Source organism: Coffea arabica, chromosome 3e, assembly GCF_036785885.1.
Source record: "Coffea arabica cultivar ET-39 chromosome 3e, Coffea Arabica ET-39 HiFi, whole genome shotgun sequence".
In the NCBI taxonomy this organism is placed as follows: Eukaryota; Viridiplantae; Streptophyta; class Magnoliopsida; order Gentianales; family Rubiaceae; genus Coffea; species Coffea arabica.
The window spans coordinates 297,863-316,237 of NC_092315.1; the positions used below are offsets into that span (position 1 = coordinate 297,863).

Below are 18,375 nucleotides of genomic sequence, written 5' to 3' on the forward strand. Positions count from 1 at the left end.
ACGTATGAAAATTGGCCATTGTGATTTGATATTTGTTTGAATTGATATGAATCATATCTCTTGAGTACTTCGTGAAATGAATTCAGTACTTTTTCAGAGCCATGAATCCACCTTGACTATCTGGACTTCCATGTTCTCAGTATATTGTGTGATTTTGTTGCAGCAAATGACTTGAAATGTCTGCCTGTAGAATTGTCTTTCTTTCCAAAGTTCTATATAGGCCTTGGCTACGCATCTTTGTTTAGAATATTTGGACTAACTTTGTACATTCTTCTTGTAGTCATTGCAACTTGAAAGGCTTTCTGTGTATCATGATTCCAACCGTGATCCTTGGAAGTTGGATAAGAAGTGGGAGGATCTTAGTCCCAAAGAGTGGGTTGAGGTATATAATCTTCTTGCAAGAGTTACTAGCTACATCTCATGTTCTGATTTTCCCTTTATGTTAGTTACAGAAGCAGTTAGGGAAGGGATGCGACTTTTTTTAGCGGATATTTTAATTTTGCATAGTCAGTTTCTTGATGCATGCTTTCTCCTGTTTCTTTTTATTATATTTTTCCTTATACTGTTTACTTTGTCTATTTTAGATCTTTGAAGATGGTATCAATGAGCTTCCAAATGGCAATTCTTTGGTGTCTGCATGGTCACAAGATCGCAACTTCTTAGTGTCTCCCATCAATGGTGTGCTGAAGTATCACCGTCTTGGGAATCAAGAAAGAAATGATCCAAATATTCCGTTTGAGAAGGCTTCTCTTATTGTCCCTGATGTCTCCTTGGCGATTACAGAGGTTATATGCTGTGGTTTGCTGCATTATTCTATTAGTTTATACCAACTTGCGTCTTGCATCTCTCTTATTCTCTGTCTCCTATGAATTTCACCCCCAAAAGAAAAAAAGAGAACACCTCCACAACCAAAGCTCAGTACGAGAAATTTTTAATTCTGCCTCCAAAACTGGCTTGAAAAATTGTCTGTCTGAATGAAAATTGTGTATGATTGCTGGCCAAGACCATCTGATCATTGTTTTTTTCTGTTTGGAGCTCATTATTTGTAACTCTTCCAAATTTTTTCCTTTCTCCCGTCCTCTTCCTCTTTTTCTTAACAAAGAAAGTATTTTTTTAGTCATTATTGTTTTTTCATTTTTTAAAAATTATCTCCTCCATTTTGCAACAATGAATGTAATGAACTTTCCTTGTAGGCTCAATATCATGACTGGATAAGACTTATGGAGGTGATTTCAAGATATAAGACATATGTTGACATCTCTCATTTAAGACCAATGGTTCCAGTTTCAGACAATGCAACATTATGGTGGCGATATGCTGCTCAGGCTGGATTACAGCAGAAGAAGTTGTGGTAATTCATATATTGAACAGTAGTGCAATGTTGCTAAATATGTTAGTTTATACATGATTTTTCTCTTGCTCCTTTTACACAAGGTTTTTCCTATTTAATTGAATACGGACTTCAGTCCCTAAATTATGCATCTTAAGAATTGTGGTCATTTATGCAGTTGGTTTATACTCTTATCTAAAGTTTTATACTAGTATTATTCTATAAATTAGTTTGATTAACGCATTCTCCTTGATACTTCAGTTACCGACTTTCATGGGGCCAGATTAAGTGCCTGTGCAATCTTCGTCGACGTTATGTGCTGTTATATGCTACTTCATTACAACGGTCTTCAAATATTGACAACTCTGCTATCAGAAATATCGAGAAAGATCTAGATCCCAAAGTTATCCTTTTGTGGAGGTATAGAGAGCTTCCCACCTCGCCCACCCCAATCTTCTCTTGAGTTAATTCTTTTACATTGATGGGGTTGTGCTTATGGAATGTGTTCTCAAACTAGTTGATTATTCCTCAACTAAGTTGTTGTGAGTTGTTCTTTGTTTTACCTACATTTAAGTGGTGGGGTATTCTTATTATGGTGAAGTGTGTGCGCACAAATTCTGCTTCTTGTTCAAAAAAATAAAGAAGATATGATTTTGCTGTTCTGATCTATCAAGAGAGTTTTGCCCTGTTTAAGATCAAATCTATGTGCGCCTTTTGCTCTATCTGATATTGTATGGCTAGCTGATTCTGGCCTACCATTGAGTTTTAGTTATTTTAAAGTCAAAATGTTATTTTCTGAAGTCAGAGGAATCTGTATATTTTGACTTTCTGAAATTGTAAAGTTTTTGAACATGATTGGTTGGTTACTAGTACGTATGTCATAAGAGGAGTTTTTAGTGGCCATGGAACTGAGAAGAGAAGTTGCAAAGAGAAATTTATTAAGGTTATGTCTTGCTGTGGTGTTCATTTACCCTTTCCTTAGTTGAACTTGATAATTGTAGATCTCAACCTCCTACTAATTCTTTGAGTTTGCATCATATCTGCTATTCAGATGATAGTGTTGGATGCTTCATGATGTGACAATGCTCTATTATCCCTAGTTAAATGGACGACAAATAGAAATTTTTCTTCTGATTGTTGAGAGCAGACTTTATATGAACCTGTCATACCTGATGGAATTAAATCTTCAGAAGTTTTCCAAATGGGAATACGGTTGATGTATACTTGATGGTACTTCTGTGCAACAGCTTCTTTTTCCTAGATAAATTACTATGCATATGATGGACTTGTAAAAGATAATATAATTGATCTTGTATTGTCATGTTTATAGTCGTGGGTGATGACTTTTCTGTATATTGGATGTGTCCCTCTAGGTTACTTGCCCATGCTAAGGTTGAATCTGTAAAATCGAAGGAAGCAGCAGAACAGAAGATGCTTAGGAAGAGAAGCTGGTTTTCCTTTCGATGGTTTGTAATTGTTTATTTTCTTGAATTTATTTATGTTTGTGTCCCTTGTTTATATGCTGCTTTGTTTTTCTGAATTTTTTTCCTTTTCTTGACAATATATTTAGATTTGTCACTTAGTCCATTTTCAATGGGTTTATATAGTTCTTTCAATCTCAGGCGAACTCCTCCTGAAGATGTCTCAGCAGACAATACTTCTGAGGGATCACAGATAGTGGAGGAAAGATTGACTAAAGAAGAATGGCAGGCAATCAATAACCTATTGAGCTTCCAATCAGATGAGGATTTGACCTTACATCCAGCAAAAGAAATGCAAAATATGATCAGATACTTGGTCGATGTATCTATAACTAGAGCTGCTGCTAGGATCATCAATATCGATGATACTGAGATTGCTTGTGGTAGATTCGAGAATCTTCATGTGTCGACCAAATTCAAGCATCGAAGCACACACTGTGATGTGACATTGAAGTTCTATGGATTGTCTGCTCCTGAAGGCTCTCTTGCCCAGGTTTGCCTTTTGCAGAATGCTTTGTTTACTATGGCACGATTTAAGCTAGTCATTATGCAAATTAACGAGTGTTTAGACAGTAAAGAAATAGAATGGAACAAGATATGGAAATCCTGTAAATTGCCTTTTCCTACACTGTTACTATTTGATGTTTTATAGTAGGTTAATACCGATTAGTTGTTTTTAGCTCAACTCGGACTTTTGACTGCTTCTGATTACTTTGACGCTTCTCATTTTTGCTGTTGTTTATATTGCACTTTTGATTGAAACTCATAGCGAAACTACAATTCTCGAAAGGAGCTAGTTATCTCTTAGTATGTTTTTGCGTTTAATGAGTTCCTTGATCTTTTGTTTTAAGGAAAATTCCATGAAGTTGGGTCTTAGTTTGCCAGTCCATCTGCAAAGAAATACTGTCTTGAATGCTTATTGGACATTTTTAGGGGAACATTAGGAAATTATAAAACAATTTTTTATTTGATGGTGGGTATTGTGAGATCCTTTCACCTGTCCAGATGTGGCAGTATCATGAAATGATGGTTTGCTTCAATCCATAGCAGGACATTTTTTTTTTTAATGTAGTAATTTTTGTTTCAGAGTGTTTGCAGCGAGCAGAAGGTGAATGCATTAGCTGGTAGTTTTGTTTATTCACCAAAGGGGGAAAATCTAGACTGGAGGCTTTCGGCAACAATTTCTCCCTGCCATGTCACGGTAATCAGATTTGTTAGCATGAATTAAGTAAAAGCATTTATCTTTATTATTATTTGGAGGTCCTCTGTTTGTTGTTGCTTTCCATAAATGATGTGTAAAATAAGCCAATACAATTGCAAACGGAACCTTCTGTATCATAAGAAAGATCTGCTTATGTTTTCCCTGGTTTGGCAGATGCTGCTACTACTTTCCATATTATCAGTAATTGTGGCAAGTCATTGTAAAGGACATTTATCTTTTATCATGCACTTGGTTCTTTACTTTTTGGAAGTATTATTGAACCTTTTTTCCTTCCAGAGTCAAATCAGCACGATATCTAGCAGCATGAGTTTCTGCAGCCAAACTGAAAGTTATGCATTGATATTTCAGTGGAATCACACAGTGACAGTAGTAGTATTGAATGAAAACTTTGTGCTGAATTAAGCTCTCTTGCTGCAGTCTCGCAAATTGTGATCTGGAGGATGTGAAAACATTGGACCCTTTGATTTTTTTGGGGGGTGGGGTTAGGATTTTGGGTAGGGAGATTTTGTGGAGGATTCTTTTTTTTTTTTATTTATTTATTTATTGGAATGCTCAATCCATTCAACTTTTACAGATCTATGGATGGACTCTGAAACAGATATCAGGAACTTAGGATTTGAGAGCTTCTTTCCAATGCCATGCCTTTTCTGAAATTTTTTTCATGTAAGATAGGGACACTTTAAGAGTCAACTGAGAAGACAGGTTAACAAGTTATCAACACGATTCCTATTAGCATACCCATAATTCCACTCATTCCCTGTTTTTCAGTACATGGGAGATTTAGCACACTTACACAGCAATGTCCATACTGGCTTGTAGAAGAACCTTATTTATAGCAGTCACTAGGGTTAATTTGGTTAAGATTCATCATCCTAGTGAAAGCATTGATTTCTTTGCAAGTAACCTTACCTTTGCATTGAATTGGAAGATAAACTAATGGAACAATTTTTTTGCAATAATGTAGAGTCAAACATTTTGGTTGCTCCCTGTTGTTGCTTTTGGATTGAATTTCTCAAATATTCTGAATTGTCAACGATTTGATAGGTTTTCATGGAAAGTTACAATCGCTTTCTGGACTTTCTGAAGAGAAGTAATGCTGTTAGCCCTGCTGTTGCACTGGAAACTGCAACTGCATTGCAGGTATCAATTTTGTGCCTGTTTTTGTTTTAATTATCATTTTGTGTCAAAAAGTCTGATCTAGTTTCTTGTTGGTTAACTTGTGATATAATGAAAAATGCTTTATCATCTATGACAGCATAAGATTGAGAAAGTGACTCGTAGAGCTCAAGAGCAATTTCAAATGGTGTTAGAAGAGCAAAGCAGGTTAGCCAATTGAATATTCCTTCAATTTTTTCACATTTGGATTTGGTTATAGAGATAAGAAGATTCTTTATGACTCTACAAAATAATTGTAGTATTTGAAAATGTTTTTAAGTGGTACCTAATCAACCTCACTTGGTGTTGAATCAAAAGCCCATGTGCTTGAGTTGGAGAGAGAATGGTACTTTTTATGGTGTGGTTTCCTGATAGCTCTTGTTGAGAGGGAAGTGATTCCAATTTTGGTGTCCACTGCCTAATGTTTCTCTTCTATACCATGTCTACATGATTCGAATTTTCCTTAGTTTGGATGGGACTCGAATTTTATGTTTTTAAATTCTTTGTCTGGAGTGTTAAAAGGTTCCAGACTTATTTCTGCAATCCCTACTTTGTAAATTTTCTTTTGACTGATAATTACCTAAGTGTACATAAGGAGAAGAGGAGAACATTGCATACTAATTGGCCAGTCTTAACCATGGTTTGAATGCCGCACTTCCCTCACAGTCTTCCTTCAACGACTGTGTTATAAATTTGTATGACTTTTTAGAATAAACATTCAGATGTTGAAGAGGCTAGATGCACTGTCCTTTAGCATAACATTTTTAGTTGATTTTTATTTTTCAGGTCTTTTTAATTATAAAAAAATCCCATTTGTACTTGGTATATGTGGATTTTGCCATTCTGTCTGCTCTGTCGATTTGTATCTTTTTGTTGGTGCTTTACGTCCTCCTTATTTTAACTTACAAATTGAGAAAGTTGGCTCTGCTTCTCAGTTTGTTTATGAATTTTACTTGTGCTCCTAAAGTCCTTTATGCTTCAGTTATTCTTTGGAATGTTCCAATAGCTTTCAGGGGTGTTTAGCTCTTCTTGTAAACTGTTGATCCATGCTTTGTTTTTTGAGGAGAAGCTTGCGTTTCTGACTTATTGTTTCGGTCTTTCAGATTTGCTCTTGATATTGATCTTGATGCTCCAAAAGTACGAATTCCCATTAGAACTGCTGCTTCTTCTCAATGCGATTGCCATCTTCTTTTTGATTTTGGTCATTTTACACTGCGCACCAAGGTATGTAAATTTTTATTAATTCTTGTCATGACTCTGCATATTATTGGCTAAACCTGTTTGTCAAACTTGCAGGATGATGATCAGTTCAATGATCAGGGCCAAAGTCTATATTCTCGTTTTTTCATTTCCGGCAGGGACATTGCTGCTTTCTTTTCAGATTGTGGTTTGGATAGTCAAAGTTGCAGTTTGGCATGTCAGCCTTCAATTTCTCCTAGTTTGCAAGATGTAGATAGCATATATTCTTTAGTTGATAGGTGTGGAATGGCTATTATTATTGATCAGGTATGCTTGATAGAGGAGTATCATTACATTGAAGTGTTTAACAATCAAGATTAATGTTTTAGTTATTGATTATCGTTATACTGGTTTTTTGTTTTTTATTTTGTTATGTTGATGAAGATTAAAGCACCGCATCCAAGCCATCCGTCAACCCGTGTTTCCATTCAAATGCCAAGCCTTGGCATCCATTTTTCACCTGCCAGATATTGCTGGCTTATGGAATTGGTAAATATATTTTATGGAACAATGGAAACCTCCGAGCAACTTGTGACTGATAGTTTGCAGACTGAGTTTGCCCCCTGGAATCCTCCAGATCTTGCAACAGATACTCGAATACTTGTTTGGAGGGTAATTGTTTGCTTAGAGAATGTAATCAGCACTAGAATATTTCTCTTCATCTCAATCTACTAATCATATTCTTTCCTTTCAGGGGATTGGCTATTCTGTTGCAGCATGGGAACCTTGTTTTATTGTGTTATCTGGCTTTTATCTTTACATTCTGGAGTCTGAAACATCCCACAGTTACCAGCGCTGCTTGAGGTTGACTTATTACTGTCATTCGTATTCAACCTGTTGCTCCTTTTAGTTGAGCAATTTTTGGTGTACATATGAGTGCCAAATAAAACTCTTTTGTCATGCTCTTTTGGTTGCCTGTTAAGAAAAGATTTTTAGTTTTGATCTGTAGGTGTTCTTTCTTCAGTATTACTTAATATATGTTGATGTGTTGCAGCATGGCTGGTAAACAAGTATTTGAAGTTCCTCCTGCCAATGTTGGTGGTTCACTTTGCTGTCTTGCTGTTTGTGTCAGAGGTGTTGACGCTAAAAAGGTAGGCAATGTGTACTTTGATGATCAAGTTGTGGACTATTTTTTTTTTTGGCTATTGGACTTATTGTTATAGTATCTAAGTAGTTGAAGGCCTTGATATGAGGCTAGAACCATATATGAGGATCCAGGAAGGCAGCAAATTATCTAGGCATTTGTCTGTTTGCTAGGATAGTGTGGCAAAGTGAAGGAAAGTTAAATATATTTTTCTTCATGTATTTTTGGTTAGTTTCAATTTTTTCTGCACTGCTCTCCACTTTCCTGCATTGTGTTTTGTGCAAAATAGTTGGTTAGACAACATTTGAATACCTGCTACCATATCACTATGTTCCCATTTTCTCTCAAACTTTTTTGGGCAACCAAATGTGCCTGGAAAATAATTTTAGTTTTCCTTTGCCTCGCTTTCCTGCCTTTCACTTTCCCACACAACATTCCCTCTATTCAAACACAGCCATAGAGTCTTTAAAGTAAAGGATGGTATAGATCATTGAAGCCCAGTATTTCACCTATTGTGCGACAAACTAGTGCTGTGGAAAATTTTGAAGAGTTACCGTATGCTTTGTATTATCACAAGTTTAGATGAAAACAAACCTTATTATTTAGCTTTGTTGTTCAAGACATATGTTCTAGCCATTTCCCATGCCCTCAATTGTTGATTGGCAGTAGAATTATTAAAATAGCTCAATGATGTATATTCTTCCTATTGAGCCTCTTTTTTGTGCTGAATTGGTCCCAAGTTTCTTTGTCAGACATCAGATTTTGATTTGATAATAATGAACAGATATATAAGACAGCATATTAAGGTTTTCTCATGCTTCATTTTAATGCAGCGGGTTTTGCACTTATTTTTTTCCTAATCCTTGAATTTTATACTGGTTTCCTTTAGTTGTTTTAATCAAAATATTCATTCTGGCTTGAATTTTTGTTTTAATTGTATTATTGGTTCTGGCTAGAACTTGTCTGAATTTGATCTTTGTTTCTTAACCATGCCTTTAACGTGTATGCCTTTGCATTCTTTTATGGAGATTTTTGTCATGAACTCAATCTTATGCTACCTCCTTAGGCTCTGGAGTCTTTTAGCAGTTTGATTATTGAGTTTCGAGATGAGGAGGAGAAGGCAGCTTGGATGAGAGGACTTGTGCAGGCTACATATCGAGCTTCTGTATGATTCAAAATTATTTTGTTTTGGTAGTCAAACTTGAAATGCTGTATATTATTGTTTTTGTACACTAATTTTCATAATCGTCGGGGATAGGCTCCTTCATCTGTAGATGTATTTGGAGAATTAAGTAATGATGCATCAGAGCTTGCTGAATCTCATGCCATTCATGTGAAGTCAGTTGACCTTGTTGTTAACGGGACATTGGTAGAAACAAAATTATCGTTATACGGCAAGGTTGGTCTTGTGCTTTTCCATGCTAATTACAGTTGAATTTCCATTATGATAATCCTATCAGTTATTTAGATAGCTCTTAGTGTAATTTGTCTCTGCTATTTACTTGCCAATTTGCAGTCCGAAGATGAGATGAACAGGAGACCTGAGGAGAGTATAATTCTTCAGGTTCTTGCTGGTGGGGGAAAGGTGTGTTACGTGTTGTATACTGGAATATTTAATGGTATTTTGAATAAGATTCTTCTCTACATTATGTCTGGAATATTCAATAGTATTTTGAATAATATTCTTCTTTACATTATGTTCTTGTATGATGTCCAAGTGATTAGTTTTTCATAGGTATGTTCTAGGCTCACAGATTAAAGAATCTTTATTCTTTCCTATGCGTCTTTTCCATGCAGAAATGGTAGCTGATGAAATAAGAATAGAAATTTGTCATAGTGTTTTGGTGCGAGGAGAGATGGGAAAGTGAATGAAAGTTATCTTCTCCTTTTTGACTGTCTGGCAGGAAAAATATCCTATATTTATCCTCACTTCTGTGCATTTTATGTGCTGCAAAGTATCCTATATTTATCCCTCAGTTATATTTATCCTCTATTTATCTGTAGATGAATATATGATAAATATCCTATATTTATCTGTAGATTGCATAACTATTTCAGGGATTAATTCAGCTTTGGTTCATCTTGCAATTGTTTGATTTGCTTGAGTATTGAGATGTTGGTATTTACCATCTTCAACATGTGTTGCTTTGCTCTTTTTAGGTGTGTGTATCACGTTGCATAGGTGACCTATCTGTTAAGATGAAACTGCACTCATTGAAAATTAAGGATGAACACCAGGGCTCCTCCTCTTCTGGTCCACGGTATCTAGCCCGCTCTTTTGTTGGGGATCGAGATTCAGGCCACAACCTTGATTTGTTGGAATCTGATAGGAGAGAGCAGTTGATGATGGAAGAGGATGATAACTTCAAAGATGCTTTGCCAGAATTCATGCTCTTGCCTGATTCTCCTGAAACATATATTGATGAGAAAGACAAGTTGAAGGGAAAAAGTGTTGCCAGTGATGTTTTCTATGAGGCAGAGGGTGCTGATGACACTGACTTTGTTTCTGTTATATACTTGACACGAAGTCCTGCTTCTCCTAATTATGATGGTATTGATACACAGGTAATTGCATGATCTTTTTTAAACATGGTGGTAGTAAACATTTGGAAATTAATTGTTTCATTTGCTGGCTAATTTTTTGTTAAAAACCTTTGCAGATGAGTATTAGGATGTCCAAGTTGGAATTTTATTGCAACAGACCTACTCTTGTTGCTTTGATCAATTTTGGCTTTCAAATTAGTTCAGCAAATAGTGGGGCAAATGGTTCAAAGGCGGTAAATGTTTCAGATGATGAATCTTCGGTGAAGAAAGAGAAGACCGAAGAATATGGGAATTCATTTGTTACAGGGTTGCTGGGCTATGGGAAAGGTCGGGTTGTGTTTTATATGAATATGAATGTTGACAGTGTGACTGTATTTCTCAACAATGAGGATGGCTCTCAGCTCGCTATGTTTGTGCAAGAAAGTTTCTTGTTGGATATCAAGGTGTGATACTGATGCCATTTGTGTTGTAAATTTTGACATTTATATTTAGTTCTAGAGTCCCTGGATTGATTATTCTCATGTCATTTGATGGCTTATTGTACCGGGCAATCCTCGATTCAATCTTTTTCAGGAAAAGTATGGATTAATTTCTCTTTTTTTTTTTTTGTGCTATGCAATATGACCTGCTTATTGCTCTTCATGTTTTGCCTGGACTAAGGTTCATCCAAGCTCTACTAGTGTAGAAGGATCACTAGGAAACCTTAGGCTACGTGATCTCTCACTTGGATCAAATAACTTTTGGGGATGGCTCTGTGATATACGAAATCAGGGTACTGAATCCCTTGTGCAGGTACCCTACCAATCCATTTCATATGTACTGAATTAGTTAAAAACTTTGAAGTTTATTGTCTATTGTTTATTAACCTCTCTGTATGCGTGCATGTGTGTGTCCAGTTCAAGTTTAGTTCTTACAGTACTGAAGATGATGATTATGAAGGATATGACTACAGCTTGCATGGCCGACTTTCTGCAGTTCGAATTGTTTTCCTCTATAGATTTGTTCAGGAGGTTAGTTTGATTTTTTTTTTGTACTGCTCCATGATTACTTCTTTAGCTTAATAAGCATGATGTGCTAGATTCATAGATGGATAGATGTCTTTTGAACGTGGGCTGCCTCCTCCTTTCTTCTGCAATGGCTCCTCAATTGCATGAAGATAACATATCCCCTCTCTCTTATGCGTACAATTGTGTATATCCTCTCTTTATATATTCCTATCTGTAAGTGTGTGTGTTTATCCTTGTCAGATAAGCCATAAGAAATTTCTGTTATGCTTTATAGGATATAACAGCATCTAGGCATGTTTGTTGCTGATATAATATGGTGATATGCAGGAGCATTTTGGATATGAAACCTACCTACATGTCTTCCTTTTGCTTAAATTATTTTACATTGTATTCTTTTGCCATTAATTGTGCATTACATTTTTGAGTAAGAGCTGCATGTGTTTCTTTAGATAACTGCTTACTTTATGGAGCTCGCCACTCCACATACTGAGGAAGCAATCAAACTTGTTGATAAAGTTGGAGGTATTGAATGGTTGATTCAGAAGTATGAGATTGATGGTGCTTCTGCCATTAAGCTGGATCTCTCGCTAGACACTCCAATCATAATAGTCCCAAGAAATTCGACAAGCACAGAGTTAGTACATGCTCAATATTTTGGTATTTTTTAGTGGGTGCTTTTATGTGCACAATGTATTCTCTGACTTTCATTTTCTTGGGGGTTTGCCATATACATGATGTCTTAAGCTTTAGGAAACTTATGTTTTAATTATGGATCTTAAATTTTATATGCATATATTCTTTATACTAAATAAGGCTTGTTTCCAGCATTTGGACATAGAGTACTATATCTGCCTCACTGCTTTATTTGACTCAATTTCTCAATTTCTAACCCATTCTTCCATTTTGCCAACCTTTCTACATGATTTACTGACCTTCTATTTGCATCATGCTTGTTTCATGACTTGCATAAGTGCAAGAATTATAGCTGACTTATCTTGAAAGAACGAACTTATTGCATTTCTTTGATGCAGCTTCATGCAACTTGATCTAGGCCATTTACGAGTCAAAAACGAATTTAGTTGGCATGGTTGCCCCGAGAAAGATCCTTCGGCTGTTCATCTGGACATTCTTGATGCTGAGGTAATTAATTTTCATCGTTTTCTTATTTTAAACCAAAGTTTTAGGTACTAATACGAATTTTGGTTGCTATATTTCAGATTGTAGGAATCAACATGGCAATTGGAGTTGATGGTTCTATTGGCCTACCAATGATACGGGAGGGCAATGATATTCATGTTTATGTACGGAGAAGTTTGAGAGATGTTTTTAGGAAAGTCCCAACATTTGCTTTGGAAGTGAAGGTAAATTGTGTTATTAAACATTGATTTAGTTACCTTTAGTTTCTTTGTTTTCTTTTATTTTGGTACAAGCATCTTTAAATTGTGTTATCCTTCAATGCATGGAATTAAAACTTGGAACTTTTAAAGCATTTTGGTGCCTGCTGTAGACCCTACTTGACTGATGGCATTGGTCTTTAGCATGAAGACCTTAGTTTCCAATGGGACACTGCACTGAGGGCTATTTTGTTTGCCAGACTTTGATCTTATGATCTTCTGGGGTTTGGGACATTGAAATGGGATATGGGAACTTGGCTGACTTGAGGCTGAGCATTGTGAAATTTTCCATCTCATCGTTTAATTATAGCTTGAAAATGGAACAGTACTTCTTTGGCAGAATCTATGAATCTGAAGTTAGATCATTCACATTTTATGCTCTTTCAGCATTTGACAGTTCCTTTATGTCTTACTTTTGTCTTCTTCTTTTTTCATTCTTTCTATTGGGTAACAGGTTGGTTCATTGCATGCCGTGATGTCTCATAAAGAATATAATGTTATTCTTGATTGCTTCTATATGAACTTAAATGAACAACCAAGACTTCCTCCTAGCTTTCGAGGGCACAAGTCTGCTTCAAAAGATACAATAAGATTGCTGGCAGATAAGGTCAACATGAATGGTCAAGTAATTTTGTCACGAACAGTTACGATAATTGCTGTAAAAGTCGACTATGCGCTAATGGAGGTTTACCACGGACTTCTTGAGGAATTACCTCTGGCTCATGTTGCTGTGAGTACCTCTGTCCATAGAATGCATTTTTAAGCCTAGTCTTCAAGAGTTGACCGTTGGATTTTGGTTAGGAGTATTTATCATATTCATTTTAATAATCAAGAATGTCTTTGTTTGTCATATTCATATCCTCTTTAAGGAGTATTTATCTGCATATATCCCCTGTTCTTGCAGCTTGAAGGTCTTTGGGTATCATACCGAATGACTTCATTGTCCGAAGCAGACCTTTATATTACCATTCCCAAGTTTTCGATAATAGATAATCGCCCGAGTACGAAACCTGAAATGCGCCTGATGCTTGGTTCTTGTACTGATGTTATGAAGCAGATGTCATCTGAATCTACAGCTGATGTACCCACCTCAACAATGTTTGTGATGGATTGTCGATGGCGGTTATCATCCCAATCATTTGTTGTTCGGGTGCAACAGCCTCGTATTCTAGTTGTTTTAGATTTCCTTCTTGCTGTTTGTGAGTTTTTTGTGCCATCTTTGGGAACGCTTACTGGCAGGGAGGAGATGATGGACCCCAAGAATGATCCAGTTATTAAAAGCAAAAGCATAATCCTACTGACTCCGCTTTACAAACAGATAGATGACATGGTGATTTTATCCCCAAACAGACAGTTAGTAGCTGATGCTGTTGGTGTTACTGAACATGTATATGATGGTTGTGGAAAGACTATCTGTCTCTCCGACGACAAAGATAACAAAGAATTTCAGTCATCAGGAAATTGGCCCATAATTGTAATCGGACGCGGCAAGAGGTTGAGATTTATGAATGTGAAAATCGAGGTATCAAGACTTGCTCTGATAATTGTGCATGAATGAGTAGAACATGCTTGTCGTTTATTTATATACATAATAAATCATTACGAAATGCACAAAAAGGGTAAAATTTGAGGTGTACCAGGAGATAGGCATTATACTTTGAAGCAGAAAATTCTGTTCGACGACATATTTCTTTTAACTGAATTAAGCTTTGACTAGTGTTATATTTGGTTCTATAAAGGAGTCAAATATCTGATTTGTTATTTGGTAATTTGGTGATTGTCCCCTCGTGTCTGGATATCTTCCTCTCACTTTCTTTTTCAACTCTTGGTTCTTTTCTTAGCGTCCTCAAGGTTAACAATGAAACTATTTCTAACTGCTCTTAACTGATTTCTAATGCTCGAGATTTTTCTAATTTAGCTGTCAAAATTTTGGTTCTTCCATGTTAAGGGAATTGAGGAAGAAGATAAAAGCAGGCTATGGATGAGTAATAAATTGTCTGCTTGCAGTCGCCAGGATGAAATTAGTATCTTTGGCAATGAAGTTCCATAATATCTAAGAATTCTCGCAACACGGTCTATGAAGACCCTAATAGGGGTTTCATGATGGAACCTCTTATTGCGTGTGCTCTCTAGATGTATTCCTGTGCAGTGTTCTTGAGCATATGAATTTCCGGAGATATTCTAGCTACTGTTCAGTATTTGTTGCATGGCTTGCATGTTTTAGAGAATTTTGAACCTCTTTCTCCAAACCATGAGCTTTCTTCTGGTTTTTAACATTTTGCTGAAATTAGTTCATATGTCCTCCTGGAAAAACATTTAATGTGTTTGGATTGTAAGTTATTTGAAATATTTTTACTGTAGCACTTTGTGTGATGTGATGTATGTGAGATAAAAAAGTAATTGGGAAGATAAAAAGGTGTATTGGAAATTGTAATGGTGATGTCAGCAAATATATTTGGCCAAATAATTGGCTGTCCAAACACACTCAATGAGTTTTTAAATCACTTCTTTATTTGATGTTGCTTATTTTTCAGAATGGTTCACTCTTGACCAAGCACACGTACTTGAGTAATGAAAGCAGCTATACAGTGTTCCAAGAGGATGGTGTGGAAGTTATATTTCTGGAGAGTAAGTCTTCTAATTGCAAACATCCAGATCACAGGGAAGAGTTGTGTTATACTTCTGATGCCTCTGACTCTTTTCAAACTGAATCATGCAAGTTGCAAAGTTTTAGTTTTGAAACGCAGGTATCCTTTCTTCCCTGGATCTCTGGTTTGATTTGACTTGCTGTGATCATATTGATTTTTGGGTTAGTGGCTACTAAGAAAAACCTATGTTCCGCCATTGCTGGCTAAAGACTGTTTTCTCAGCTATGAGATGACTAGGCTGAGCTACTCAATCTCCTCTCTAGATACATGCGCTAAGCAGGGTCTTGAAGCTCTTTTATTCCCATTTTCTATAGTACTGTTGGCTAAACTCCAATCATGTTGCCTTGGAAATCCTAAAGTTCGCATTATTAAATCTTATTTTTGTTGGGGCCTTATCCTTGAGCAATGTGTTCCATTTACTGTTGCGTGTTCCAAATCATCTGCAAATGGATTGTATAACTGAGCTTTTGAGGTGTTGAATGTGAGAATATTGTGTGTTCTGTATCATAGATATACATCTACAAGGCGGACAGGAACACTTATTAGTATTGTTACTGGATTAGCTCTTCTTTTTGCAGCTAGTATGCCACTTGCACTTCTCAAAGCTTTCTTATTTTTCATTTCCTCCTGTTCTGAAGTCTTTCTTCTAAGTTAGCTTGTTATTGTCATCAAACAGAACTTTGTAATGAGCAATTAGTAATAAGCGGAGAGAATTAGGTGGAGTTCATCTTCTTTGATAGATTCTTTGCTGGGAGGTAACTGTTTTAGCTAGAGTTAGGAACTAAGAAATAAGTGTACAAACAATGGCCAAAAAGTTAGAGAGTTAGGAACTGAGGAATATGCTGTGGAGGATGCATTGTTATGGTATATCAAGAGGTCAGATTCATTTAGCATACACCAGAGTGCTCCTCCAAGGAGAAAGCCACAAAATATCCGTGTTGTAGGCTGTGAAGAAATGAGTGACCACAAATAAAGCTGAATAAACTGAAGGACAAAATACACTTTACCCCCTTGTGGTTTAGCGATTTTTCACTTAACTCTCCTATATATGCATGACACTCTAACCCTGTATGGTTTTATTTTTTAGCATATAACTCCCTTATGGTATAGTGCTTTACCACAAAATATATACATATCCCCCCCTATGGTTAATAAATAATTTTCAACTTTACATAGGGATTACTTTTGACATTTTAGTTGACTTCGTTATGGAATACAAATTCTGTCATTTTGACACTTTAATCCAAACCATGAGGGGGATATGCATAGCTTTTGAAACCATTCGGGGGGTTTATGTGAAAAAACACTTAAGCACAGGGGGGTAAAGTGTATTTTGCCCTAAACTGAACGGGGGCAGGTGAAACTTGTGAATTTGAAGAAAATTAAACTTCTATGAACCTAAACAAAGAGTCAGGTTTTCTATGCTAATGCTGAATACTTGCTGAAAGTATGGTGGATTTTAGTTGAGTTGTTTGAAGGTGGATCTAGAAATGCATGAAGGGGTCCCCAGGTGTTTCAAAGTCTAAGCATCTTCGTGAACCTGAGATTGTCTTGTGTGTCAAATATAAGCAGCCTAGCTATAGTAGGAATTGACAGTCTATAGCTTCGGGCTTGTCCATGAAATATTGTTTGTATTGCACAATAAACGCTGTTTTCAGTTGCTCAAAACAGGATTTACACTATCATGATTACAAATATGCAAAGCACAGGATTTGCTTCCTCAAAAAGTTGGATCTCCATTTGACATTTAGCTTATGTATTATTGCTTGTGTTTCAATACTTCACTCAATTTGCTTCTTGCTTTCCCCAGGTTGTTTCCCCTGAATTGACCTTTTATGACGGTAGCAACTCATCCCTTGATGATTCTACACGTGGTGAAAAGCTTCTTCGTGCAAAAATGGATATTAGCTTCATGTAAGACCTAATAGCATTTTATACAACTCAATTAATTTAACTTTAGCTTTTCCTTTTCTGAAGTATTGTGGCTGTAATCTTCTACAATGAGCTTGAATTTGAAACTTAAGCTAAATGGGAGATTTCTTGCATTTTCTTTCTTTCCAAACTTTAACTGTTCATTGCAATCTTTGTGGCAGTCAAGAATGCTTTCTATTTTCTGATGCTTGAATGTGCTGAAATTTCTAGTTATGGATGTCTTTATTAGTTGAACAGTAACTCCAAACGCAAAATGTACGAGTAGTTTCCCTGCAGGAATATTTGGTTTTGGCCTTCTCTTTTCCGGGTTTATTTTAGCTGAAATCTATACCAACTACTTGATTATCCAAGGTATTGATTGACTGTCTCAACAGGTATGCATCAAAGGAGAGTGACACATGGATTAGGGGGCTTCTGAAGGATCTTAGTCTAGAGGCTGGTTCGGGACTTATCATACTTGATCCAGTTGATATTTCTGGTGGATATACATCTGTCAAGGATAAGATGAATATTTCTGTAACATCCACTGATATATGTGTTCATCTCTCGTTAAGCGTGCTGTCCCTTTTACTGAACCTACAAGGTCAGGCAACTGCAGCATTACAATTTGGAAATGCAGATCCCCTGTCTCCTTGTACCAACTTTGATCGAATTTGGGTGTCTCCAAAAGGTTTTTCTCGAGTTTTCTATTAACTTATTGTTTTGAGGTTGTTTACGCGCCAAAATCCATCTTTTTCTTCATTTGTTTGCTAGTAAGAAAAAGACTTATTTCCATATTGTTATGTGCATAAAAGTTGGAGGATTGACTGCCTTTTCTGTGGGCAGAAATTGGGCGTCATAACCACCTCACCTTTTGGAGGCCTCGAGCTCCTTCAAACTATGTTATATTGGGAGATTGTGTTACATCAAGGTAATCAGAACAGCTTCTTGATTGGAACAGAATATGTAAATACTTGATTTGATATGCACTTTTTGCTGCCATGTTTGTGCTAGGTTTTGTCTGTTAATAGTGGTGAAATGGCTTGTTACTCTTGCTTGGGATGATTAAATAAGTTTAACTTATACACTTCCTGAGTAAAAAGAAACGTAGATGAGTATGTCCAATTTTTTGCTAACTGCAAAAAATCTTCTTATTAAACTGTATGATGTAAGTAATGATTCGGTAGCCAACAGCAGCTTTGTTGGCATAAGTCATTTTTAAGTGACAGGATCTAATAAAGACTTCTTGATTTAAAGCAGAAACACTTTAGCTACAGAAGTCTTATATTGAATTTCAACTTGACTGTGATAATGATGATTAAAAGTATGAGAAGGGTTATTTCCTGTTAAGACGCAAATA

At 36.2% G+C, this 18,375-nt stretch overlaps 1 protein-coding gene across 1 annotated transcript in view; it reads left to right on the top strand.

The window, feature by feature from the left end:
* The window catches only part of LOC113737866 (uncharacterized), a 42,081-nt gene that overhangs the window by 8,799 nt on the left and 14,907 nt on the right, over positions 1-18,375 (top strand). Inside the window, exons 9-38 of the mRNA XM_072084116.1 lie at positions 281-382; positions 585-785; positions 1,194-1,351; positions 1,592-1,750; positions 2,704-2,796; positions 2,953-3,304; positions 3,899-4,012; positions 5,078-5,173; positions 5,289-5,356; positions 6,292-6,412; positions 6,485-6,694; positions 6,812-7,039; positions 7,122-7,231; positions 7,422-7,518; positions 8,578-8,676; positions 8,770-8,910; positions 9,028-9,096; positions 9,672-10,076; positions 10,172-10,498; positions 10,716-10,847; positions 10,952-11,065; positions 11,512-11,696; positions 12,094-12,202; positions 12,280-12,423; positions 12,911-13,186; positions 13,361-13,978; positions 14,991-15,203; positions 16,915-17,018; positions 17,411-17,706; positions 17,862-17,946. Of these exons, the coding sequence (XP_071940217.1) occupies positions 281-382; positions 585-785; positions 1,194-1,351; positions 1,592-1,750; positions 2,704-2,796; positions 2,953-3,304; positions 3,899-4,012; positions 5,078-5,173; positions 5,289-5,356; positions 6,292-6,412; positions 6,485-6,694; positions 6,812-7,039; positions 7,122-7,231; positions 7,422-7,518; positions 8,578-8,676; positions 8,770-8,910; positions 9,028-9,096; positions 9,672-10,076; positions 10,172-10,498; positions 10,716-10,847; positions 10,952-11,065; positions 11,512-11,696; positions 12,094-12,202; positions 12,280-12,423; positions 12,911-13,186; positions 13,361-13,978; positions 14,991-15,203; positions 16,915-17,018; positions 17,411-17,706; positions 17,862-17,946 (5,426 nt within the window). The remainder of the gene's footprint in view (positions 1-280; positions 383-584; positions 786-1,193; positions 1,352-1,591; positions 1,751-2,703; positions 2,797-2,952; positions 3,305-3,898; positions 4,013-5,077; positions 5,174-5,288; positions 5,357-6,291; positions 6,413-6,484; positions 6,695-6,811; positions 7,040-7,121; positions 7,232-7,421; positions 7,519-8,577; positions 8,677-8,769; positions 8,911-9,027; positions 9,097-9,671; positions 10,077-10,171; positions 10,499-10,715; positions 10,848-10,951; positions 11,066-11,511; positions 11,697-12,093; positions 12,203-12,279; positions 12,424-12,910; positions 13,187-13,360; positions 13,979-14,990; positions 15,204-16,914; positions 17,019-17,410; positions 17,707-17,861; positions 17,947-18,375) is intronic.